Source organism: Macaca fascicularis, chromosome 12 (assembly GCF_037993035.2).
Source record: "Macaca fascicularis isolate 582-1 chromosome 12, T2T-MFA8v1.1".
NCBI lineage: Eukaryota > Metazoa > Chordata > Mammalia > Primates > Cercopithecidae > Macaca > Macaca fascicularis.
The window spans coordinates 134,346,279-134,373,720 of record NC_088386.1 but is presented as its reverse complement, the minus strand read 5'-3'; the positions used below and the strand labels follow the sequence as shown (position 1 = coordinate 134,373,720).

Sequence of the window (27,442 nt, the reverse complement as noted above, 5' to 3'; positions counted from 1 at the left end):
CAAGGAACCGCTGACAGATGGATGCATGTCTTTATTTAGTTCGTTCATTCCAGGTTCATCCCGAATCTTCACATCTCACCCTCCCACTGTGAAAACAGGTCCCATGTAACAACAGGGGGCCAAAAGCAACAGGCTTGCCCACAGTCTCCATCACCCCCCACCCCACGGAACACTGTGGGGACAATGGCACCTTACTTGAAAGCCACGGGTTTCAAACATTTTTAGGGGCACAACTCTCTTCAAACTGGAAACCACGAGCCACTAAATAAAACAGGCTGTCAGGGAGTTTCAAACTGGGCAACATTTGGGGTACGTCCCTGGAGCCCGAAGCTCCCTGAGAGCAGGTGAAAAGTCCTGCTTCAGAGTCCTTCTTTCTATCCAATCACTTGAAACGTTCCATAGAAAGAAGAAAGAAAGAAGAACTCCCTTCTTCTTGAAATGTGCACACCAAGATTTCACACGACCAACACTTCCACCTGTTGAAATAAACAGTCCACAAAATTAAGGCATTTGAGGGCAATTAGAGGGAAATAAAGCATTTATTAAAGTTACAATGGCATATCAAAAATGTCCATTATGCTTTTGAAGGCTCTTAACTAGGCACAAGGGCAGAAACAGTCATCATCCCGGCCACTGCAGGCAAACACGTGTTGATTACCAAAGCAGAAAGGGAGACAGAGGGCTGGTGGTGAGCATTCTCTTCAGCAGGTCCCCAGGCACCAGGCCCCCTCCAAGTCATGCCTCACATGCCCAACAGCAAAGAGAAGCAGTGGGAGCTGTGCAGACACCGCAGGGCAGGGCAGGGCACTGCCGGCTAAATTACAGCAGCAACTGTATGCACGAAACAGCTTCTTCATAAACACCATTCTCAAACTGGATTTATGCACATTCATACACTACCTAGTATATCTAAGAGATCTTGAAATCAAAGCAACATAAAAAAGAGAGACCCGCCTGCATTCCAGGCACTGAGCAATGACATGTCAAGGCAACAGAAGTCCCCCTCCTGCCCCCATTCACTTCTCCATCCCACTGTCTGCTGAGAATTTATAGTATTTATTCCACACATCACTGTACTTCAAAATCTGCACATTCCTCTCCGTGGGATTCTCCTGGGATGTGAATCCCACCACCGTGCATCATGTACGCATCTAAACTATTTCATTCCACACTGAGAGACTCGGGTTTGGAGCCGGAGGAGGGAAGTGAGGCATAAGTGAGAAAGGAGGTCATATGGCCCAAACAGATACTTCCAGAGTCCAATCCCAGCTGGCAGGGATCCAGGCCCCTGGAGGCCAGGCCTGCTTGCTGAGTACAGACGGCCAGTGAGGAGGCGGAAGCTGTAGCCCCAGAGCCAGAAGACCCACACTAGTGTCATCGCCACAGGCTCCCAGAGTCCAGGTGAAGGGGCAGTCCTCACCGAGAAGGCACACCAGCTTCCTGTGAGCGTGTCCCATGGATCCAGGGGTGGCTAGAGGCCCATCACCATGGGTGTTTGCACTTCCTAAAACTGCACACAGCGACCTCCAAACTCGTTCTTGGTTGGCAGCAGTGGAAATGCTGCAGTGCTGTTCGCCAGTGTACAGGCTGTTCAAGGACCCAAGAGGAATTTCTCACCAATACGTAAACATGCACCACAGCTAGACTGCGGTTCCCTGACTTTGGGATTTCAGAGACAGGCGAACTGAAGAAGAAATTCTGGGGCTGACAAACAGCAACCAACATTTTGTTTTGCAACCAAGAGCATTTCAAAAAGCAAAAATATTGCCCTCTACTTTTACCTTCATTACATAAAAGGACATTTTATCATCCAAATAAGGAAGAAAATAACCTCAAAACAAAAAACAATCCTTTAAGTTGAACAAATGTGACTTCATCAATTATTTACCATGTTGTTCTCATACACCTCACCTGCACAGAGCGCTCTGTCCCCTGTGCTATGCTATGGGCCACAAGGACTCTGGCCCATTGGGGCCCACAGTCCAGCCTGGATCTCCCAGGTCACAGGCTCATCCAGCCCTGTCATCACCTCAAATGTGTTTCCACTAAGAAGAGGGACAAGTCACCAGGACAGCAGTTTACACGCACATGGGGACTGCTTGCGTCACACACTGCTTCCCATGTGACCCCATAAAACCCTGCCGGAAAGGCACAGCAGGAAGCCTTGTCCCTGTCTAAAGCGGAGCCGCCTCTGTTAACAGGGACTTGGCCAAGGCCACATGGATGGCAGCGAAGCACAGGCCACGCATCTCTCAGACAGACTCTCCCTTAGCTCAGTTCTATGTCTGCTGTATCTTCCTCTCTTTCTCTCAAGAGCTTTTCATTTGAAAAATCAATTCATGGAAAAAGGAAAAAGAAAACTTACTTAAAACAATTGTTCCTTCTCTTTAAAATTACCTGTTTAACAAGTACATTTTAACTAAGTTTTCAAATGCCAAAAGAAAACACAAAAAAACAAGCATTGTTGCCTTAAACACTTTTCTGGAACAAGGCAGAATACAAATAAATAAATAAATAAATATATAAATAACGTGAGTGATACAGAGAGTCACAGAATGTGGGTGATATTGATGGGTTTCTCTAAAACCCCTCACCCGGGACTCCAAAGCTGAATTCTCAGAGGTGTCAGCGTTGTCCCCACTCCACCATGGCCCAGCCCAGCCCATCTGCTGACGGCAGCCAAGGCCCAGGGCCCAGGACTCGGTTCCACGGCCAGCAGCTGCCCTGGCAGTGGTGACAGTCAGATGCTCCTGGGATGCAACCAGGGGCAACCTTCAGGCTCCTTTCCCCTGGCCACCGAGCCCCTCTCCTGGGGAGCACTCCGGGCCAGCCAGGCAGCAGCCTCACTGAGACGGGACTTGCGCGCCCCAGGGCCTAGGAAGGTGATTTCCTAACGTGCTGAGGTGGAAAGTGCTCCTCTTTCCTGTTCTGTATCCTGTCCTTGCCAACAGAAGAAAAAGGGAGCTTTAGTGAAGGGAGTGTCACTAAAACCAGGAGGAGTGACCTTAGCTACCCACCCTGTTTTCAGATTCATATTTGGCAGCTTTGAAACAAGACACTGAACCTCCAAATTGTTTGGATTCTGAAAAACTTGGCAAAGGCCGGCTTGAACAAAGAGGAAGTTGAACATGTCCTCTGCAAATGAAAAGCTGAGACCCTAGACACCTGCAGGCCAGCCGGGCCAGGCCACAGGCCAGGGAAGGGCTGCGAGAGGCCCCCTCCTCCAGCTCATTCTCTCCCCAGACACATCATTCCCTGGCCGGGTCTGAGTGAGGTTCCTCTGCAAGGATTCAGTCCATTCCTCCTAGAAAGACCAGGGGCAGTGACCTCGTCCCTCCAAAACAGACACTGGCTGTGCAAAGGAGCGTGACGCCCACGCTACCACACCTGGGTCCTTGCCTCTGTGCAGCCTGAAGGTCACACCAGCGCACTCATGCATGGGACTCCCACAAGGCAGCATTCCCAGGTGCCGCTTCCCAAAAGTTCCAAGAACTGAGCCACCTCCTGTACCGGGCAGGGCTGGGGAGGCCTCATCCTTAACAGGCCCCTGCAGGAAGCACTCAGTAGAGCAGACAGAGCATGTCATGTGTCTACAACACGGCTCACCTTGAGAAAAGTCACCCTCCTCTCCTACACTGAGCCCAAAGGGTGGCAGGAAGAAGAGAGTCGAGGTGGGAGGAGCTAAATACTAAGCCAGTAAAGAGCCAGAGTGCAGGGAGCTAACAAGCCTCCCTGAAAGCCCCTATCAGCCTACCAGGGTGACGAGCCACTGCCTACGCCCTCCAGTGACAAGGCCCAGCCCACTGTGGTGGCTCCAACTTCCATATCATCATCCTTAACTCCCTATAGCGCCTGCCCCAGCCACAGCCCAATTTCTGTCCCAGTCCCGCTTTGGGTGCCACAGAGAACATGCCCACTTCCTCCCCCAGGCTGAAGCCCCCACAGCACCTGGCCGCGGCTGTCCTGGCCCTCCCCCGCCACTCACCTGCGGATCCTCTCCTATCTGGGGAAGACCCTCCTGGCTTCAGCAGGACCCAATCCCAAGCTCCCCTCGGGAACAGCACACAGCCCATATTTACACAACCATTGCAGCTTCTAATAGTGTCACCTCAGCTGAGGAAACACCTCCATTTACCCCTCTGAATCCCCTGAGGACTGTTCTTCCCTTCGGAACTGCATCTGCACACGCACGGGTCAGCGGGGGCGACCCACAGAGCCCATTTGTGACACAGGGGGCTGGGGTCTAGAATTCTATCCTCAGGCTGTAGAACGCAGTAATGGCCAGACCCTGCCTGCCGGCGAAGAGACGCAGCGATGCTACTAAGTAAATAAAATGATATCGTTGTTCAATTTTTACAAATTGGAATTCTCTTATTACAGAAAATCTAAACACAGATTTGAAATCTGCTCCTTCCTAAATCTATCTGAAGTCTAGAATCACCATGGATCCACACAATGGTCCTCACGGGCTTCAAATGATGAAATGTGATTCACTGGAAACAGCAGCAACCTGGGAGGGCTCTGAGGCTGCAGCCACCAGCCCACCTGCCAGTGACCCTCAAGCTGGCTGTGCAGCCCTGGGTGAGGGGAAGCCCCACCCACGCAGCCAAAGCTACAGCAGTGATCACCCAGGCCATGTCTCTCTGGGGAAAGAAAGACTTCTGGCCTCACTGCCATCCCCTTGCAGAGATTCTAGAAGCAGCTACCAAGACAAAAGAGCAATCAACCAACCGCCAGATGTTTTGTGCACTGGACAGCATGCACCTGGAGGCTCAGAACCACCCAGAGGACTGGCTGCATTTTTCACTTTCTGGTATGTGTGGGGGGTAGAAGACAGCGCCTCGGGCATTTCCTCGCCTGTTAGAACTGGCAGTGAATGCTGTTGGAACGGTCCTTGGTCCCAAGGAAGGCAGTCATTTCCTGGGGAGTTTGGTGTGGGCCTCCTAAAATCAATCACTGGATGCTCCCTAAGGTGAAGTGGCAGAAAAATCATGACACCTGATGAGAGGCACAGAAGGTATTGGAACAAGTGCTGTGCAGCCAGGAAACCACCCTTGAAGGAAGACAATCGCTATGAGACCTCCACCACAAAGCCAGAATACTGAAGTGGCAAGGAAGGGGCATGTATGACAAGCATGTGTTACCCCAGGAAAGGGGAAAAACCCAGCAAGTTCATGTCTGCATTTCTGTCCTCTACTTTGCTTACAAAACTCCCTTTTCATTGAGATACTAGAAGGCTTTAATCGAACAATCAAATTGAGAAGTAGAAAAATAAAGAGAAGCACAGTTCCAGAAGTGCTAGGAGTCCTCCCTATAGGGAAATTCGTAGGCCTCCAACCTCAGTCCCTACATGTACACATTCCATGGCCCGTTACATTAATATGCAACTGAAAATCCAGAAAAGAGAATTTGGGAAAAACAATAATAACTTTTGTATGAGCCTCTCAGCTGACAATGACCCAAGGACTGTTCGGCGGCCCAGGCACCTGAGGAGCAATGACAGTCCACGACGACATCTTCAGTAGCAACAGCCATCAGGATACCACCAGCAGCACAGCACTCAGGGTTTGGTGTCCACCTTCTCTGCAGATCACCTTCTCCCTTGCTGGAATCAACCGCAGCACTCGAAGTCTACTCATGAAGTAGAAACTTCTTTATGGGGTCTGGCAGAGGCAGTGAAGGAATCAGATGAAGCCGGTATTTGCCAAGAGCTCTTCTCACAGCCACACGGCACAGACACAGCAAGGTTCTGGGAACACCTGGAGGCCGTGGGAAGAAAGAGAGGGATAGCGGAAGGTTCATTCTATCCTAGCTCTAGAGAGCAAAGGCAGCCAGGACTGGCAGCCAGAAGTGCACAAATGCTCACGACCAACTTCCAAATGCTCAGCGAAACACAAAGTCATGGCTTTTCCTGATGGATGAGGAGAGCAGGCCCAAGGGCGGAAGGTCTCATTATCTGCTCCTTCTGTCGGTGGAAGGAGCCAAACCTTTCCAGCCTCGTTAACCCAGGGCATCTGCTCCCTGGGTCACAACTTGACCATGTTTAATGCACTAGAGAAAGAAATCAGAGTGGACCACTGAAGGCCCCAGCAGGTGCAGGCCGCTGACGCCCAGCCTCTGTCAGCCTCTTCCCTTAGTCAATCCCTGAAGCGCCACCAGAGCCTGGGGAACACAGGCCAAGCAGTGCTTGAGGGGCACAGGCTGACAACTTTGCCCCCAATGAAAAGAGCGCAGCCAAGTTCTGTCTCGATTAGCGAGGAAGCTGAGGAGTGGAATGGTCATAAATGCAAGCTGCTTTTTCTATCAGTCTAGTTCCCAGCTGACCACTCATTAACTATTTGCGGGAAGGCTACACAGGAGCATGCTTTAATCACTGGTTTAGGGAAATCCAGTAACAAAAACACAATGAATTTCAAGTCCTTTGAGAGGCACGGAGAAGGAAGAGGTTATCAACTTGGATGTCTCAAGACCCAGACTGGGAGCGGTGGGAGGGGCTGACACGTGGGCAGGAAGTCAAAGACGACACATGAGGTCAATGTCTGAATCCCACAGAGAGCCTCAGACAACAAGACCTAGCTACGGATCGATTCCAATCTCTCATGTGATTAATGCATTAATCGCTAACAAAATCTTTGTTCATAAATAAGCAGACTAGGAACTTCATTGTAACAAAACTTAGGCTTATCACACAGTCCTAAATAGCGAAACTTCAGTGGAATTGAGAGGAGAGTGAGGAACCCTAGAAAGCCCCGCTTGCAATTTGTTTTAAGGGCTCACTTAAAAACCAGCATAAAAGAAGTCACTGTCTATAAGAATCTGGGGCCACAAATTAGAGCAAAAGGATAAAGAGAATATAACTTTAGACTAGGGCAGTGGCTCATGCCTGTAATCCCAGCACTTTGGGAGGCTGAGGCAGGCAGATTACTTGAGTCCAGGAGTTCAACACAAGCCTGGGCAACACAGCAAAACATCATCTCTACGAAAAATACAAAAATTAGCTGGGCATGGTGTGCACCTACAGTCCCAGCTACTTGGGCGGCTGAGGTGGGAGGATCGCGAGAGCCCAGGAGGTCATGGTTACATGGTTGTGCTTGTGCCACTGTACTCCAGCCTGGGTGACAGAGCAAGACCCTGTCTCAAAAAAAAAAAAAAAAAGAGAGAGAGAGCAGCATAATTCAAGGAGTTCTGACAATACACATGTACTTTTAGAGATTCCCTGATACCAGTTCTTGGTATTCAGGAATTTAAAAAGAGAAGATCAATCTGAACAACCATCTGGAAAACTGCGAGTGCTAACTGAAGATTCTGGCCAAGTGCTCAGTTGGAGGTTTTTGTTTTTTGTTTATTGCTACATCTTGATTCATTCAATCAACCCAGCCCACAAGTCAGAGCTGAACTCAAGCCACTTACTTCTGGCCTCTTTAAAGACCTGCAAGGCCTCAGGGTCCACCTTTCTTCTTCCTCTCGACTCTGGGCCCAACGATTCCCACTTCACTAGATTCAGGTTGGCTCCAAACTCCACCAGCAGGCTCACAAAGGCTGCCTCACAGCCGTGACGCAGAACAGCATCCATGACGCACCCAGGGGAGCCCCTGTAGAATCCCTGTGTGTTGACAGGACCGTTGCAGTTGAAGTCGGGGTTCGCTCCTGCCAGGAGGAGCAGCCGGAAGCACTGGAGGTTGTGGTAGGCTGCGCTGATGTACAAGGGGCAGACCACCAAAGAAGTGAGCCGCCGGGAGAATCGGGGCTGGATGTCAGGAGTCAGGTGGTGGTTGACGTCGACATCAGCCCCATACCTGCAGGCAAGAAAGGGAAAGTCAGACCGTGCAGGGGACTGACCACAGCCCATAGATACCACAGATCCCACAGCCACCCTGAGCAGAAGGCCTTGATTCAGTGACACCAGCTGCTACAGGAGACTCCACAGATCAGATAGCTTCATTACGTCCTGCAAGATAAGGCAGAGGAAAGAACTTGGAATCCCCGCACATATAAAAATTCCTAAGGGAAGTCCTTCAAACCTTTAAAGGTCCAATAATCCCAAGGCTATTTAAACTATTTCAGAGCAAAGACAAAGAAGAGAAACTTACAAATTCATGTGATGAAATTGGCACAATAACCCCAAAACCGGACAACGGCCAAAGCATAAGAAAAACTCCCAGCTAATTTCATTTATGAGTATCAACTTTTAAATCTTCAATAAAATTTTAACCGAAGAGAATCCTTAAGTATATTAAGAAAGCAACATACCATGACCTCATGGAGTTATCCCAAGAACGCACAGGTAGCTCCAATATTAGAAACTGTATTAATATAATCCATTGTAAAATGAGGCTGAGGGGAAAATCCTCTGATTATCTCTGCAGATGCAGAAAAAAAAAAGAAAAAAAGGTGGGCATATGACAAAACTCAAGAGCTATGCATGTTTAAAAATGCTCAATAAAACAGAAAGTGATGGCTTTTCTTTAACATGATAAAACATACTCCCTCAGGCCAGAAGTCAGCATCTCATTTAACAGGGAAAGGCTTGAAGCACTCTGGCTAAAGTTGGAGCAAGACAGCCTCCTGCTTTCCAGCCTCCTATTGAACACTGGTGTTAAAGGTACCCCGTGCAAGCAGGCAAGAGAACGAAATTAAACGCATAAAACTGGAAAATAAGAGGTAAAAATTTCCTATTTTCAGAGGATACAATGTGTCTGAAAAGCCCTAAATAATATGGAAAAACAATTAACAAGCAATGAGAGAAATGATTGAAGTAGCAGGTTGTCAAACCAATAGCCTTCATATAAAAAGTAGAAGGGAAAATTCCATTTATGATAGCAAAATAAATTTTACAATGACATATCTAAGCATAAACTTAACAATAAATGTCTAAAATTTGCATAAGGAAAATGATAAACTACTACTTAAAGTCAACAAAAGTAGACCTAAGAGAATGGAAAGACATAGCACAGTACTGATTGAGACTCAACATTAAGAATCCTCCCTAAATTTATTTTATAAATGAAAATGTCATTACTAGAACTAAGTAAGTTGATTACAAACATAAATAAATAAAAGTAGCATCCCTGAAGCTACATTAGTTGATTTATAAAGTTCATCTGTAAGATCAAAGAAGATGAAAAAGTCAAGCAGTAAAGGGGGCAGGGGTGAGAGGTAGCCACACCATAAGTGAAGTTTATTATAAAGGCTAAAAATAAAACTGTGGTATTGGTAAGTGTTGCGGGAAGTCAGGGACCCTGAACGGAGAGACTGGCTGAAGTCGCAGCAGAAGAACATAAATTGTGAGGATTTCATGGACATTTATTAGTTCCCCAATTTAATATGTTATAATTTCTTATGCCTGTCTTTACTGCAATCTCTGAACATAAATTGTGAAGATTTCATGGACACTTATCACTTCCCCAATCAATACCCTTGTGATTTCCTATGCCTGTCTTTACTTTAATCTCTTAATCCTGTCATCTTCCGAGGAGGATGTATGTTGCCTCAGGACCGTGTGATGATTGTGTTAACTGTACAAATTGTTTATAGAGCATGTGTGCTTGAACAATATGAAATCTGGGCACCTTGAAAAAAGGAACAGGATAACAGCAATGTTCAGGGAATGAGGGAGATGGCCTTGGACCCTGACTGCCTGTGAGCCGGAGGGAACAGAGCCATATTTCTCTTCTTTCAGAAGCAAATAGGAGAAATATCACTGAATTCTTTTTCTCAGCAAGGAACATCCCTGAGAAAGAGAATGTGCCCTGAGGGCAGGTCTATGAACAGCCCCCTTAGAGGCATCCGTGTTTTACAGTCGAAGCCGAAGGGATGAAATAAGCCCCGGTCTCCTGTAGTGCTCCCAGGCTTATTAGGAGGGGGAAATTCCTACCTAATAAATTTTGGTCAGACAGGTTGTCTGCTCTCAAACCCTGTCTCATGATAAGATGTTATCAATGACAATGCTTGCCGAAACTTCATTAGCAATTTTAATTTCGCCCCATCCTGTGGTCTTGTGATCTCACCCTGCCTCCATTTGCTTTGTGATATTTTATTACCTTGTGAAGTATGTGATCTCTGTGACCCACACCCCATTCATGCACTCCCTCCCCTTTTGAAAATCGCTAATAAAAACTTGCTGGTTTTACGGCTCTGGGAGCATCACGGAACCTACTGACATGTGATGTCTCCCCCGGACACCCAGTTTTAAAATTTCTCTCTCTTTCTCTTTCCCTTTACTTCTCAAACCAGTCGAGATGCTTAGGGAATAGAAAAGAACCTACGTTAACCATCGGGGGCGGGCTCCCCTGATAGGTATGTGAACAAAATGGCAGAATGATGGAACTTTAAGAAAAATCTCAAAATGGGCCAAATTGCATATAGAAATTTCATATATGATAAAGGCAGCATCTCAAATAAGGGAGAGTGTAGACGTTTTACTGTTTTTGGGGGTAACTGGACATCCATATGGAAAAAGGTAAAAGTATATCCATTCACCACAGCATATACCGGAATAAATTCCAAACTGACCATAACTTAAAATGTAAAATATGAAACCATGCAAAAACTAGAAAAAAAAAACTCCAAGTAAAATTTGCCTAATTCTGACACAAAATCCACAAAGAAAATGCTTTTAACATGAAAATTTTTAAAACAAGAACTCTTGCATAGCATAAGAATGACAAAACAACATAAGCAAAAGTAAACCAAGCAATGAAAAACTGGGGAAAAATGTTACAAAGGGGTTAATACCCTTTACATATAAAGAGCTTCTAAAAGAAAAAGATCAATAGCCCTACAGAAAAATTAAGAGAGATGGGGTCGGGCGTGGTGGCTCACACCTGTAATCCCAGCACTTTGGGAGGCCAAGGCGGGCGGATCATCTGAAGTCAAGCGTTCAAGCCCAGCCTGGCCAACATGATGAAACCCCATCTCTACTAAAAATACAAAAATTAGCCAGGCGTGGGCGTGCCTGTAATCCCAGCCACTCAGGAGGCGGAGGCAGAGGAATTGCTTCAACTCGGGAGGCAGAGATTGCAGTGAGTTGAGATGGTGCCATTGCACTCCAGCCTGGGCAACAGAGCAAGACTTCGTCTCAAAAATAAATAAATAAAAATAAAAATAAAAAAAATTAGAGAGATGGACAGCTACAAATGGCTCTTAGCCACATGAAAAGACGCTCAGCCTCACTCGGAACAGAAATGCAAACTAAAACTATTCTGAGATATCACTTCTCACTTATCAGATTGGGAAAAATCCAAAAATTTATTGACCAGGCTTTTAGGAAACAGGAAATCTCATTCATTGAGCAATGGAAAGTGAACTTTCCTCCCGTGGAGGGGGAAATCTGTCAATCGCTAGTAAAATTACATATGCATTTACCCTTCGACCCATCAATCACACTTCTCGGAATCTATTTCCAAAATACATCTGCAAAACTATGAAAAGATATATGCACAAGGCAATTCATTAAAGCACTATCCATAACAGCTGGAGACAGTACACCATCCACGTGTCCACTAACGGGACTGGCTGAATGAACCTGCAGCTCATCTGCACTATGCAGCCCTGTGCAGCTCTGAAAAGGAGGAGGGTCGCTGTACACTGCTCCGGAACGGCCTCCGAGCACAGGAAGAGGGAAAGGAAGCAGCACAGTGAAAGCATACAGTCCACTACTCTTTCTATGGGGGAGGAGGTTGCAATGTGCTTATGGTAAACCATGGAACTTTTTTTTTTTTTTTTGAGACGGAGTCTTGCTCTGTCGCCCAGGCTGGAGTGCAGTGGCCGGATCTCAGCTCACAGCAAGCTCCGCCTCCCGGGTTCACACCATTCTCCCGCCTCAGCCTCCCAAGTAACTGGGACTACAGGCGCCCGCCACCTCGCCCGGCTAGTTTTTTGTATTTTTTTTAGTAGAGACGGGGTTTCACCGTGTCAGCCAGGATGGTCTCGATCTCCTGACCTCGTGATCCACCCGTCTCGGCCTCCCAAAGTGCTGGGATTACAGGCTTGAGCCACCGCGCCCGGCCCAAACCATGGAACTTTTTAAATGGCTATCTACTAGGGAGGGAGAGAACAGGATCAAGGAGACAAGGACACAAGCTAGATTTCCAAAAATTTATACCATGGCCAAGCGTGGTAGCTCATGCCTGTAATCCCAATGCTTTGGGAGGCTAAGGCAGGCAGATCACTTGAGGCCAGGAGTTCCAGACCAGCTTGGTCAACATGGCAAAACCCAGTCTCTACTAAAAATACAAAAAAGAAAAAAGAAAAAGAGCTGAGCGTCATGCACACACCTGTAGTCCCAGCTACTTGGGAGGCTAAGGCATGAGAATAACCTGAACCCAGGAGGCAGAGGCTGCAGGGAGCCAAGATTGTGCCACTGCACCACAGCCTGGGAAACAGAGCAAGACTGTCTCAAAAAAAAAAAAAATTATACCTTGTTTTACAATTTGACTTTGGAACCACATAAATTTTTTATGTTGTAAAACAAAATTAAGTAAAAAGTAATCCTTAAAAACTGAAAGCAGCAGGATGTGGTGGCTCATGTCTATAATCGCAGCACTTTGGGAGGCCGAAGCAGGCAGATCACTGGAGATCTGGAGTTCGAGACCAGCCTGACCAACATGGCAAAACCCCGTCTCTACTAAAAATACAAAAATTAGCTGAGTGTGGTGGCAGGCACCTGAAATCTCAGCTACTCAGGAGGCTGAGGCAGAAGAATCGCTGGAACCTAGGGGGCAGAGGTTGCAGTAAGCCGAGATCGTGCCACTTCTCTAGCCTGGGTGACAGAGCAAGACCCCGTCTCAAAAAAAAAAGAAACACATGAACTCAATCAGATATCCAGCTGGTGCCATGATGTGCTGCCCACTAGGGCATCTTTCTTTTCAGGCACACTAAACATCCAGACTCCCATGATTAGCACAGACCACTCCCAGCATCAGGTTCACCCGGAAGGCCCCAGGCCAGGATGCACAGCTTGCCGGCAGGGCAGCGTCACACAGCTCTTCACATGGGCATGCACACAGCCATGAGTGAGGTAACCCCTAGGCTGCCCCTCCTGATCCCCACTGACAGCCCGATGGAGGAAACAAAACTCACATAGGGCAGGTGCAGGAGCCACCTGACGTAGAAGCCTCACTCTCCACCAAAGCCAATCTCTAAATGACTCCATTTACTTTACTTGCCCTTGTCACTGTACTCAGAGATGACCAAATATATGGCTCTCTATCAGACATTTAGGGTTCTTCCACGCCAAGTGCAAACTCCCATTTTTACTCTAAAGAGGGATCAGTCAATGAGGGGGCCCTGGCTCAGAGTCAGAGTCCTGACAAGGTAGGAAGGCCACCTGGCATGAGAGGTGAGCGTCCAAACAGGTCAGGAGCCATGTATGGGAAGGGGCAGTAAAACGAGGCTAGCTGGTGCCACACAGCGGACAACACGGACAACACAAGCAATATGTGGAGGGCAGGGGAACCGGGTTTCTCACTGGTGAAAGGAGAATAACAAATGCGGAAAGGAAGAAAACTAGGATGAGTCTTGTGGTGTGAGCCTGGATTTAAGGTAGCCAGGTGAACTCCTATCAATGTATAATAAAGATATATAAACAGAAATGTGGAATGTACATACAACCTTAGCTTGGTCCAATAGGAGGGTGTGAAAACAGTGATACCCCAAAAGCAACAGGCACTTCTAGTGTCCAAAGGCAGGTTTCCACACACCATTCTTCACTAAAAGAAACCAGGACTCCTTGGAGAAATGACTTATTCCAGGACTGAGGCAGTCAAAGCACGAGATGAGCCAAGAACATCTTGTTACAGGAGAAAGCAAGGCGCTGCTCACAGAACGATTAAAGACATGTCAAAAGGACAGAGGTGGCTTGAAGCAGCTATCAGTAGCCAAACTGAGACAATATGAATATCAAAATAAGTAACAATAATAACGAATTATAACTCATTGAATAAATCAGAAACCATGAGTCTACACTAACAAATAAATGAACAAATTAAAAATCTGAGACGAACAGGACATATACACGGTTGTAAAGCGCCCCTCCACAAAATACTACTTACAGAGAGAACAGGAATAGCTTTACGGTAGCGAAACACAGCAGGCGCCACCTTAATCAAATAACGGAAGTGAGTATCGGCAGTAATGGGCACACGGAGATCATATGTAGCCTGATAGGATGGAAATGTGAATCTCACTTCGAGATTCCTGACCAAAACGCACGACGTGACTCTAATCTGAATCAACGTTAGAGTCGGCACCTGTTTTCTTGAGCTTTCATCAGCCCACACGGTCCCGCAATGTCTCACAAGATGTGTCACCACCGAAGTATTTCATTTGTAATAGGAAAGGGCAATATGTGGGAAGCAGCGATGACAGGGCCAGAACACACAGGGTGCAGGGAGGACAGAACGGCGTCACCTTCCGTGCTGCACTCACACCGCTCGCCAACAGGTAAGGCCAGCAACCACACTTTCTAACCATCTCGGCACCATCCTAAGTGTCCAGAGAAACGTTCCCCTGGAACCAAAACCGCTGCTTTCAGGCAGCACAGGCCTGAGGACGAGCACGTGGACCAACACACTCACATGACAATGAACTTCCTCTACAAACACAAACACCACCCACTCGCCAAGACATTCTAGGAGTGACAGGGGAAGCATTCTGAAGCACACAGAGCCAATGAGAAATTGATACTTTACTTCATACACCCAACCAATTAAGCAAAGGAAAACTAGATCTCAAGCAGTGATGGTTTTTTTCTCCTTATTCTTAGGGAAAATCTTCCAAAACGTTTGTAATTTTGGGCAATATGACAATCTGGTATTAGCTGAGTTATGGGACAGATAGCCCTTCATCCACTCATAAAAATATACTGGATGAGATCCAGTTAATTTTAATCCTGAATATTTTCCAAATTCCTCTATTGCTTTTAATATCACTGGCAAGGAACCACTGGAAGAACTCAATAAATCAATATAACTTTTGCACATACAGAAATACCACTCTGTACCTTTTTTCTAAAATATGAGCAATACATATCAAGGGAATTTACAAATAACAAAATGGAGGTGACTTACAGAGGGACAGAAAATTACAAGAGTGAAAGATGAGAGCCCTAAGGGGGAACTGGCACAGGGAAGGCAGAAGCTAAGTTATTTCCAGATAACATCACTGTTCAGTAACTTAACCACATCACTCTACTTTCCAAAAGTTAATTATCTTGGAATTTAGAACATAGAAAACTTTTTAATAGAATAATACATGTTCTTGGTACCACCTTGTAAAAGTAATGTCCTGTGCTCCAGTGAGGGAGTAAGATGTCTCAGTAACGTTTTCGCAAGAAGGGCATCTGTGGCTGGGCACAGTGGCTCATGCCTATAATCCCAGCACTTTGAAGAGGCCGAGGTGGGGGGATCACAAGGTCAGGAGATCGAGACCATCCTGGCTAACGTGGTGAAACCCAGTTTCTACTAAAAATACAAAAAAGTAGCCGGGCGTGGTGGCAGGTGCCTGTAGTCCCAGCTACTGGGGAGACAGAGGCAGGAGAATGGCGTAAACCCAGGAGGTGGAGCTTGCAGTGAGCCAAGATCGTGCCACTGCACTCCAGCCTGGGCAACAGAGCGAAACTCCATCTCAAACAAAAAAAAAAAAAAAAAAAAAAAGAAGGGCATCTGTATATGTACTTTTCGGGTAGCCTGCAGGTAACTCAAAGCAGTTGTGCATCATGAATTGACTGAAATACCCAAAGGGATTTCTGGAACCAACATGGAATTTCACTGATTGATCCTACTCAAAAACATTTCCAAATTAATAGCTTGCATTCTCCAAGGTGCAAAGACATGGGACTGAGGTAACTTAGATAATCAGGTTAGAAATCCTTAAAAAGAGGGAAAAGCCTCACAGCTTTATCACCCTCTAACATAACAACCTTACCACTCTCATTCCTTTATCCCCCAAAAAGCCAATTGTGTAGCTATTTAATTTATAAAACCCTTCAACAGGAAAAACACATTCTCAGTACCTAATTTAAAGACCATGTTCTATGCTGGGTAAAGGGAATCCCAGGTCCCTGCTCATCGGGGCCACCCTGCAGCATGTAACAACAGAACCCTTACCTAATCCTTTTCAATATGGAAAAATTTCCCTGAGAACCAGCCACCTGAACTGCACCCTGTCCAAACACAAAGCCATTTGGTCTCCAGAGTAAGACGGGGAAAAAAGCATCTTTGCTGGAAAGAAGTCACTAGAAACATGAAAAATAAAAACAATCTGGTTCAAACAGAAAAAAAGAAAAGGTAACCATTAGTATGATTAAAATAAGACCGTAGGCCAGGTGCGGTGGCTCACGCCTGTAATCCCAGCATTTTGGGAGGCCGAGGCGGGTGGATCACAAGTCAGAAGATCGAGACCATCCTGGCTAACACGGTGAAACCCCATCTCTACCAAAAATACAAAAATTAGCCAGCCATGGTGGCGGCACCTGTAGTCCCAGCTACTCAGGAGGCTGAGGCAGGAGAACTGCTTGAACCCGGGAGGCGGAGGTATGCAGTGAGCCAAGATCGGGCCACTGCACTCCAGACTGGGCAAAAGAGCAAGACTGTCTCAAAAAAATAAAATAAAATAAGACTGTAAACCTAATACAATGGAAGGGGAAAGCAAAAAAATATATATATATATGAAGAAAAGATATCAAATGGAAATAGTTACAAAACAGAAAGATAACAGAAACAAACCCTAACATCAGCTATAGCAATAATGTGAACTGTATTAAAAAACAAAACTTGGCCAGACGCAGTGGCTCACGCCTGTAATCCCACCACTTTGGGAGGCCGAGGCGGGCTGATCACGAGCTCAAGAGATAGAGACCATGCTGGCTAACACAATGAAACCCCATCTCTACTAGAAATACAAAAAAAGAAATTAGCCGGGCGTGGTGGCGGGCGCCTGTAGTCCCGGCTACTGGGGAGGCTGAGGAAGGAGAATGGCGTGAACCCAGGATGCAGAGCTTGCCGTGAGCTGAGATCGCGCCACTGCACTCCAGCCTGGGCGACAGAGTGAGACTCTGTCCCAACAACAACAACAACAACAACAACAAAAAAACTCCTAGACAAATAGTTCCACACAAGCACAAATAGAACTTCCGAAACTCCCTAGGATTAAAACTAAATATTACATAACGACATGTAAATGGGCCTTAAATAAAATTAAAAGTACTCTTGTTTTGATAGAGCATAATACCTAAGCAGGAACTTTTATGAGCTCAATTAGCATCAAAATTTTCAAAGCAAAACCTATTCAAAGTACAAGGGGGAAAAAATGGCAAAATCACAAATGTGATCAGAGACTAACAGGCTTCTTTAAATTTCTGGCAGATCCAATGACAAAAATGTTAAAAAAAAAAAAAAAAAAAAAGAGAGAGAGAGAGAGAGAGCGCGAGCTAACCTAACAAAGTGTAATGTGTAAATAAAAGACCCATGCTCATGTACCTGTTTCAAGCATTCACGACAATGTAGTCTGATATTAAAAAATAATAATAAGTCAGCACTGTGGTGCATAGCTGTAGTGTCAGCTACTAAGGAGGCTAAGGCAGGAGGATCACTTGAGCCCAGGAGTTTGAGGCTGCAGTGAGCTATGATCACCCCACAGCACTCAAGCCTGGGCAACAAAGTAAGACCCCATCTCAAAAACTAAACAATAATAATAATAATAATTTTTTTAATTCAAAGAATCCCCAAAATGAAAACTATCTGAGCATAATACAATAAAAAGTGTTATTAAAACCTTATCTTCCATAACTCTAAGAACAAAGAGGAAATCAACTTCAATTAGAGCTATTTAAACAATAAGGAAAAAGCTCAGACAGGATGGTCAAAACGACAGTAAAAGGTAAAACGTTGCAAGTTTGCATTCTTAATCAAGAAAAAATGAATAAGCAATCAACTCAAAAGGGAAAAAAACAAAAAATTAGAAAAAGATAAAAGTAGATATAAAGGAACAGGTAAGCAGAAAGACAAAGAGAACTGATAAAGTCAAGAGGCAGCTCTTCAGAAGACCAGCAAAATAGGCGAGTCATCTAAAGAGCCGAATTCTAAAGACAGAAAAACTGCAAATACAGAGAAGAAAAATGAAGTGGCTGCAGGAGCCAGGCGAGCTCCGCAGGACTGACCTAATAAGGGCCTTCAGGATGTCGGCCCGGCCCACGCGAGAGGCATGGTAGACGGGGGTGCTGCGATGGTGCCGGCTTCCGTTGGGGTCCGCGCCAGCTTCAAGAAGGATCTGGGTACTCTCTAGGTGCCCGTTCACCACAGCCACATACAGGGCCGTCTGTCCTTTTACGTCCACCAGATCCACCTCGGCCCCCTTCCGGATGAGGAAGTCCACACAGTTCCCATGGCCTGCAGTGGCCGCGATTCGCAGCGGTGTGCAGGGGAGCCAGCCACAGCACCAGACAGACTTCTCATTGATGCGGCTGCAGGAGGAACACGAGGGGCTCATGAGAGGCAGCCGCAGGACAGGGACGGGCTGCACTGCCCCCTCACCCTGGCAGCATGGACACGGTCCCCCTCTGGTTCATAACACCTCCACCTGGGCTCTGCCTTCTGAAACGCTCTCACACATTTCCCCTATGGGACCTGGGCATGGCAGGGCAGGCATTACGAGCCCCATTCCAGGGACAGGAAACTCAAGGCACCAGCGGAATGATCAGCACCAAAACTAAGATCTCTAGTTCTTTATTTCCCGACTGCCGTCCGAAGTGCCTTCTTCTATAAAGGTGGGAAGGGTCTGCCTGGGAGGCAGTGCCGAATGAACAGGAGTGTGGGTGAGAGCCCTAGTCTGCTCTTCCCCAGTTACCATCTGTGAAGGCTTGAGGCTGGGCCTCTCTCTGGGCCTCAGCATCCTCACCAGGACTAGCTGACTATGTAGGCCCCCAAACTCTAACACTGCACAAATCAAGGCCTGAAGGAATCACTAAGGTGGCACGGGAGCTACACCCCTGGCCAAGAGCAGCAGAGGAACCTGTCCAGACTCAGCTCTCGGCAGATGTCACAATCAGACTGCAAATGCCTGCCCCACCCACCGACCCAGCAAGGCAGCGACCATGAGGGGTTCACAGCGAGCTCCCAGTGTCACTGAGAACAAAGCTCAGGGGCCCAGAGCACCAAACCAGGGCCCAGGAACATGCAGTGGAAGCAGCTCCCAAGCCAGCCCTCGGGGCTCCTCCGCCAGCTGTGTGTAGGCTCTGACTGCCCAGGAAAGTAGAGGAACACTCCAGTAACTCATCACCGAAGAAAATAGCAATGGGAAAATGTAAAGAACCAGAGATGCCCGGAGCCTGAGTAAAAGGAGGAGAAACAGTGCTGGGAAATGCGATGTGGAAAGACTTGGGCTGAGACCTCACCGAACTCTATTTCATTCTGTTACATCTGCAAGTTGAATTAAGGTTTTCTTTGGGCTTGAGTCACCCACTTTACATATCTGTGCGTAATCCATTAATCTTCCTATGACAGTCCTTTCTGGAATTTTTCTTTTACATACTGATATCTGTTCTGATTAAATACTGCTAAGACACTAGAAGGAAATGAAGAAATACATTCCTGTACTGTTAGAAATCCTTTTCTTGGGAACTATGCAAAGAAAAGTTGTGGCATTAGTCTCGGCACAAATATGCAGGCACTGCTTCTATCACTGCACTGGCATGTGGGTCCTGAAGGGAAAGCGGAAACACAACAGCAGCATGGACAGTTCCTGGCTGCCGCTGAGTTTAAGCTGTAGCTGGGACTCCCGACCTTAGACCCGCAGAACAATCAGAGAACACTCCGGAAAGCAGGCACCGGAAAGCAGGCGGACTCTGCTCTCCCAGCAGCCTGAGCGGGGAGGGGGGGCAGGCGTCACCTGCCGCGAAGGAAGGGCTGGAGATGTTTTGTGGGGACAGGCAGAGTTTGGCAAGGCCAGGGCAGGGGACCACGGATGAGGGGAACAGTAAGGAGAAGGCTGATGAGGTAAAGGGCCTAAGGCTGAGGCCCAGGTCCTGCGGGCAAATGACTGAGGGCCTGAGAAGCTAGAGGAAAGGGCACCAGGGAAGCTGGTGAAGCAGGGTGACGCATAGAAGCGCCTGCAATCGAGAGCCACGAGAGACCCAAGATGGGGCAGGGCCACCACTGAAGAGGGAAACAGTGGTACCTTCAGGAGTGACATCAGAAGGCTGAGGCCCACAGAAGGCCAGAAGCTGCCAGAAGACACTAAGGTCAATGACAGAGCAGGACCTGAACTCAGGGCTCCCTGCCCACACTGTCTGGCTGTCTCCTACAACTCTGCCCATGCTGCCTGATTCTCCTTTATCCCCGTCCTCTAAAACTGGAACACATCCTTCCCAACATCAGGGTCTGCATCTGCACAGGGACTGTGGGGCTCAGCTTCGTGCAGACCTGCAAGGCCCGAGTACCCGGACCAGCCCGGGGGCAGGCCACTCACCTCCGGTAGCTCTCCTCTTGCAACAGGCTCCTGAGGGTCTGGAGGTCCCCGACGTAGGCTGCATCGTGGAGCCTCGTGTCCTCACAGTGCTCCAGCGGGTGATCACAAAATTGCTCCCTCAGCCACTCCTTCAGATTACGACCTGCACTGAAGAGAGGGGCTCCTGTTAGCTCGGGGAGGCCCTGCCAAGATTAATCAAAAGCGGGTGCCATCTGCAGCAAGCCTTCCCTCTCCCAGCTACAGGGCACCTTCAAATGCTCAAGAAATAAATCACAAGCTGGGCATGGTGGCACGTCTATAATCCCAGCTACTCAGGAGGCTGAGGCTGGAGGATCACTTGAGGTCAGGAGTTCAAGACCAGACTGGGCAACACGGCAAGACCCTGTCTGTAAAAACAAAATAAATAAACCACAGAAAATGGTAGAAACTTCCCCTTATTAAACTAGCACACTCCTGACACCAACCCTGACAAAAAATATTTTTAAAAGTTGATGGGGCCCAGGAACTATAACCCAAACCTACTGAAGAATAAAGAAGCAAGATCCTAAAGAAAATATCAGCATATTGAATCAATATTGTGTCAAAGAATCCACTGATAAGCCAAACCTGAAGAATACAGATGCAAGATCCTAAAGAAAATATCAGCAGATTGAGCCAGACAAGGTGGCTCATGACTGTAATCCCAGAACTTTGAGAGGCCAAGGCAGGCAGATCACGAGGTCAAAAGATCAAGACCATCCTGGCCAACGTGGTGAAACCCCGTCTCTACTAAAAATACAAAAAATTAGCTGGGCGTGGTGCCGCGCACCTGTAGTCCCAGCTACTCGGAAGGCTGAGGCAGGAGAATTGCTTGAACCCGGAGGCAGACATTGCAGTGAGCCAAGATCGCGCCACTGCACTCCAGAGCCTGGTGACAGAGCAAGACTCCGTCTCAAAAAAAAAAAAAAAAAAAAAAGAGAATACTAGCAGATTGAATCAATATTGTAGCAAAGAATTTACTGAATAAGCCAAACCTACTGAAAAGTACAGAAGCAAGATCCTAAATATCAGCAGACTGAATCAATACTGTATCAAAGAATCTAGCAAATACCTTAATACTGGGAAACTATGAAGGAGAACCACACTACACTACAAAAAAGACATACGGCAAAATCCAAGGGCTGAGCAAATGCTGCTATCTGCTACACAGGTGACTCCCTACCATGCTGCCCTGGGCAACGGCCACAGGGAGGCCTGCCTAAGAAACTCCTCAGACAGGTGCACTTGACCATAGAGAAATCCCACCTCAATAAAAACAAAGGTTAAAAAATACATGTACGTAAATACAAATCCAGCCCATTTAATGAAGACTATAAAACTCAAAGACAACACAAAAGAACAGAATAAGCCGAAAAAAACACCAAGTACTTGGATTAAAAGATTCAGTATTTAAGGAATTTTAAATAAAGTGCAACCCATTTCTTTGGTGTTTTGTTATCAGATGTCACAAAAAATATTCCAAAGTTTATATGAAAATATAAGGGAGAAGAACTTTTTTGGTTTAGTAAGTGTACAGAGAAAGGACCTACCCTACCAGGTAACAGAACGCTCACCAGAATAAAAAAGATAAATCAAACCATCAGCCGCCCAGAAAGACCTCAGTATAAACAGCTTAATACAGGCAGCCTTCATTTCACTGCATTTCACTTTATCAAGCTTCACAGGTAATTGTGTTTTTTTACAAACTGAAGGTTTGTGGCAACCCTGTGCTGAGCAAGTCTTTTGGTGCCATTTGTCCAACAGGATGTGGCCATTTTGTGTCTTCTGGGTCACAATCTGGTAATTCCTGCAATATGTCAAACTTTTTCATTATTATTTTATCTGTTTATGGTGATGAGTGATTTGTGATGTTACTATTGTAATTGTTTTGGGGTGCCACAAACTGTGCCATATGAGACAATTAACTTAATCCATCAACGTGGTCTGTGTTCTGACTGCTCCACCAACCAGCTGCTCCCTCTCTCTCCTCAGGCCTCCCTGTTCCCCAGACACCATATTGAAATTAGGCTAATTAATAACCCTACAACGGCTTCTGAGTGTTCAAGTTAAAGAAACAGTCACACATCTCTCACTTTAAAATTAAAAGATGGAAATGACGAATCTTAATGAGAAAGGCATGTGGAAAGCTGAGAAAGGTTCAAAGACAGGCTTCTTGTGCCAAACGACCAAGTTGTGAATGCAAAGGAAAAAGAGCTTGAGGGAAATTAAAAGTGCTACCCCCGTGAAGACACAATTGATAAGAAAGCAAAACAGCCTTATTGCTGATACAGAGGAAGTCTCAGTGGTCTGGAGATACGATCAAACCAGCCACAACATTCCCTTAGACCAAAGCCTAATCCAGAGCAAGGCCCTAACTCTCTCCAATTCTATGAAGCCTGAGAGAACTGAGGAAGGTGCAGAAGCAAAGTCTGAAGGTAGCAGAGGTGGGTTCACGAGGTTTAAAGAAGCCATCTCCATCACACAAAAGTTCAAAGTCAAGCAGCAAGTGCTGATGTGGACGCTGCAGCAAGTTATCCAGAAGACATGGCTAAGATAACTGATGAAGGTGGCTACTTGGTGTTTTTTCTGCTTATTCTGTTCTTTTGTGTTGTCTTTGAGTTTTACAGTCTTCATTAAACAACAGATTTTCAATGTGGAAGATGCCATCTAGGACTTTCATAGCTAGAGAGGAGAAGTCAATGCCTAGCATCAAACCTTTAAAGGACAAGTTGACTCTCGTTAGGGGCTAACGCATCTGGTGACTTTAAGTGGAAGTCAGTGCTCATTCACCATTCCAAAACTCCTTCTGCCTGTGCACTATAAATGGATCAACAAAGCCCAGGTGTCAGCACATCTGTTCACAGCATGGTTTAGTGAATATTTTCAGCCCACTGTTGAGACCTACTGCTCAGAAGATTCTTTCAAAATAGTACTGCTTGCTGACAATACGCCTAGTCACCCAAGAGCTCTCATGGAGATGTACAAGACTCATGCTGTTTTCATGCCTGCGAACACAGCCATTCCGCAGCCAAAGGATCAAGGAGTCATTCTGACCTTCATGTGTTAGCATCATTTAATACATTTTGTCAGGCTATTGCTGCCATAGGTAGTGGTTCCTCAGATGGATCTGGGCAAAAATGAACTGAAAGCCTTCTGGAAAGGATTCACCAATTCAGATGTCATTTAGAACATCTGTGATTCATGGGAGGTCAAAATATCAACAAGAGTTTGAAAGAAGTTGATTCCAACACGCATGGATGACTTTGAAAGGCTCAAGACTTCAGTGGAGGAAGTAACTGCAGATGCAGTGGAAATCACAAGAGAACTAGAATTACAGCCTGAAGATGTGACTGAACTGCTGCAATCTCATGATCAAACTTGAATGGATGAGCAAAGAAAGCAGTTTCTTGAGATGAAATCCACTCCTGGTAAAGATGCTGTGAACACTGTCATAATGACAACAAAGGATTCAGAAGGCCACATACACTTCGTTGATAAAGCAGCAGTGGGGTTAGAGAAGACTGACTCCAATTTTGAAAGAAGCACTACTGTGGGTAAAATGCCATCAAACAACATCTCATGCTACAAAGAAATTTCATGAAAGGAAGAGTCAGTCGATATGGCAAACTTCATTGTCATCTAAGAACTACCATAGCCCCCAGTAAGTCAGGAGCCACCAATACTGGAGCAAAACCCTCCACCAGCAAAAAGACTATGTCTCACTGAGAGCTCAGATGATGGTTAGCATTTTTCAGCAATATTTTTAAATTAAAATGTGTACATTTTTAGACATAATGGTATTATTGCACTGTTTTTGTTTTGTTTTTTTGAGATAGAGTCTCATTCTGTGGCCCAGGCTGGAGTGCAGCAGCAGATCTCCGGTCACTGCAAGCTCCGCCTCCCGGGTTCACGCCATTCTCCTGCCTCAGCCTCCTGAGTAGCTGGTGGCGCTCGCCACCACACCCGGGTAATTTTTTGTGTGTGTATTTTTAGTAGAGACGCAGTTTCACCATGTTAGCCAGGATGGTCTCAATCTCCTGACCTTGTGATCCGCCCACCTCGGCCTCCCAAAGTGCTGGGATTACAGCGTGAGCCACCGTGCCCTGCCTATTACACTCTTAAAAGACCATGGTATCATCATGTAAACGTAACTTATATATGCACTGGGAAACCAAAAATTTCATGTGACTTAGTTTATTGCAGTGTTCACTTTATTACAGTGTTCTGGAACTGAACACGCACTATCTCCAAGGTATGCCTGAATGTGATAAACTGGCATCACAATCAGCGAGAATGGAAGAGTATTCAACAAATGGCGTCTGTACAATTAGATACTTATTAGGAAATAATTGAGTTATTCAACTCACATCATAACCCAAAATAAACTCCTGAAGATTTAAGAGTTTTGTAAAAATAGTTACACAGATTCGTGTGTAAGTAAAGAGCAAAAACTCAGACTGCTTGGATTCAAGTCCCTGCTCTGCCATGCTGTCCTAGTGTGAGACCAGACAGGCAGGTATAAAGCACCCCCTCCATAAGGGGGCTCTTTCCAGATGCTGACATTGTTTTTGTATTAAAATTAAATCTCTTTTGAGTACTACTGTACATGAGACTCAACCACAGGTACAATGGGGGTGATCAGTAAGTGTCCATGGTCTCCGGGGTTTGAGAGTCCATTGAGTTGCTCATGCTGATCCCACAACCAGACCAGCCGCAGATCAACAAGCAGGCATGAACAGCTTTTTAGGCCACCATCCCAACCTTCCTTCAGTAATTATCCTCCCCTGTAATTACTACACAGTTGCAGTTACTATAGGGTGAAAAAGTCCAAAGTCGGAGTGGGAAAGATTCAGGTGTAGGGTAACAACCAACAGGTAAATGGCGGCCACAGGACTTTTGTTGAGCCCTCTTCTGGGCCCCCTCTCCTGGCCTCTGTGCTATCCATTCCCGGCCCTGCTCAAAGCAGACTCAATCTTTCCCCAGCTCCAGATTTAAAAGCAACTTCAAGTTTGTGTTTTGCTGATCAGCTACTCCAAGGACAACTTAACTGCCCCAGAGAGCACTTAAGCTTCAACTGAAAATCTGTTGCCCCTCTACCCCAGCCCTGAAACACACTGAATAACAAAACAGCAGTACATGAGGACATAAAAAGGAGCCCTCAGCCGAGTGTGGTGGCTGCCGCCTATAATCCCAGCACTTTGGGAGGCAGAGGCGGGAGGATCACCTGAGGTCTAGAGTTCGAGATCAGCCTGGCCAACATGGTGAAACCCTGTCTCTACTAAAATACAAAAATTAGCCGGGCATGATGGCCAGCATCTGTAATCCCAGCTACTAGGGAGGCTGAGGCAGTTCAAGTTCAATCGCTTGAACCCGGGAGGCGGAGGCTGCAGTGAGCCGAGATCAGGCCACTGCACTCCAGCCTGGGCAACAAGAGCGAAACTCCGACTCAAAAAAAAGGAGTCCTGTGCAGCTGACAAAGCCCGTGTTTCTTCCCCAGGACCCCTCTCTATACTGGGAAGTAGCTGTTAGTCCTCTTTTTCCCACAAACACCTATCATTCCGTCTTTCACTCTCACAAGAGATGACATCCTAGACCCTAAGGTCCTGGCTGTCTCTGAAGTCAAAGTCAATGCCAACCAAAGCCCAGGATGGTAGATGCTTTGTCTGGCTTGTTCTGGTCACTGCAGTATTCTCTGCTGGGTCTAGCCAACAGCAGGTCTTCAATACAAGTCTGTTAAATGATTGGAAGGAGGTGGGGAGGGAAGGATGGATGGAAAAGCCTGTCTGCACCAGTCTCCAAGTCAATCTTTTGAGATTTTTAAGAAATTCATTGGTTTATTACTAAGAAGGAGAGGGACCCCTCCAAAGACAAATATAGGCATGTAAAGAAAGCCCAGAGCACATGAAACTATTGGCGCTAATGGCAAGCTCAGAAATCCGGCAAGAAGGAACTCCCACCACATCACTGGGAAAGGGGAACCTGTCCTGACCGCTTCCTTCACATCTGCACGGTAGGGACACTTCAAGGTGGAGACTCTAAGTAGGACAGTTATTTCGGAAGGTGGGTGTGGGCCTTTCTGGCTGCCTCCTTTGCTGGTGGGCCAAAGGCCCCTGGACATGCTGTGTCACTGACGAGCTCGCTGGAGACGGCGTCCCCGTCGTCCCTGGTCTGTGCCTGTGGGAGGTGGGAAGGCTGCCCCGCTGTGCCACCAGACACGCCATGGGCGGCAGAATGGTGAAAAGGTGCCTGCCCTCCCTACGGCTACCCTCTGGCTGGCTTTCCTGATCCGTGCGCTCAGAGCTGGAAGGTGGCCCACGTCCTACTTTTGCGGTTGGGTCATGTCAAATCCATATCGGCTAACCGGAGGGAAGTTCCACCGGAACGAAAATCTAGCGCGGGGACGGCACTCGAGGCCGAGGAGCGGGCAGCGCGTCCGTGGTGGGGTCGCCCAGCACTGCGAGCCGCGCTGACCCCCACCCCCGGCCTGCGGGGCGCGGCTCCCTGGCTCCCCCGTGGACCCGGCCAGGACGGGACCAGGACGCAGGGCCTCGGCAGGGACGCCGGAGCCAGCCCTCCGCCATCCCCACAAGCCCCGCGGCCCAGCGGCCGCGCGCACGTTACCTGCGGAGCCCGGCCCTGCCCGCCCGTCTGGGCTGCCGCCCTCCGCCATGGGTGCTTCGGCCTCCGCGGCCGCCCCGGGCCCGCGCGCGCCCCTCGGGCAGGAAGGAGAGCGGCCCGCGACCACTTCCGGCGCCGAGAGCGAGGGGGCCACGTCGGGGTCGCGGCTTCCGGCGGGCGCGCGCCGGCCTCACTGGTTTCCGGGGCCGCGCAGAGGGCGCGCCTCCGCTTCCGGCCTCGCTGCGGAGCCGGGTGCTGGCTGGTCTTGATGTCCGGCTAGGACTTCGCCAGTAATCGACTCTCAGGATGCCAGCCGCGCTGTGGTTTCCCCGCATAAGAAGCC

The 27,442-nt window shown here is 47.3% G+C and overlaps 1 protein-coding gene across 4 annotated transcripts in view; it reads right to left on the bottom strand.

Moving 5' to 3' along the window:
* Positions 1 to 27,242, bottom strand: part of ASB1 (ankyrin repeat and SOCS box containing 1) — a 103,972-nt gene extending 76,730 nt beyond the window's left edge. Inside the window, exons 1-6 of one of the 4 annotated variants that reach the window (XR_012421638.1) lie at positions 27,103 to 27,242; positions 20,464 to 20,605; positions 18,158 to 18,460; positions 7,411 to 7,796; positions 5,487 to 5,759; positions 7 to 476 (exon numbers count right to left, since the gene is read on the bottom strand). Coding sequence is in view for 2 of the 4 variants with exons in the window: in XM_045368047.3 (XP_045223982.1) it covers positions 5,632 to 5,759; positions 7,411 to 7,796; positions 18,158 to 18,460; positions 20,464 to 20,605; positions 27,103 to 27,151 (1,008 nt within the window). In the remaining 2 variants the exon portion in view is untranslated. Of the gene's footprint in view, positions 1 to 6; positions 5,760 to 7,410; positions 7,797 to 18,157; positions 18,461 to 20,463; positions 20,606 to 27,102 lie in introns of those variants that run through there. The other 3 variants (XR_012421639.1, XM_045368047.3, XM_065526363.2) reach the window with 3 other exon arrangements.
* Between the last annotated feature and the right edge of the window lie 200 nt (positions 27,243 to 27,442).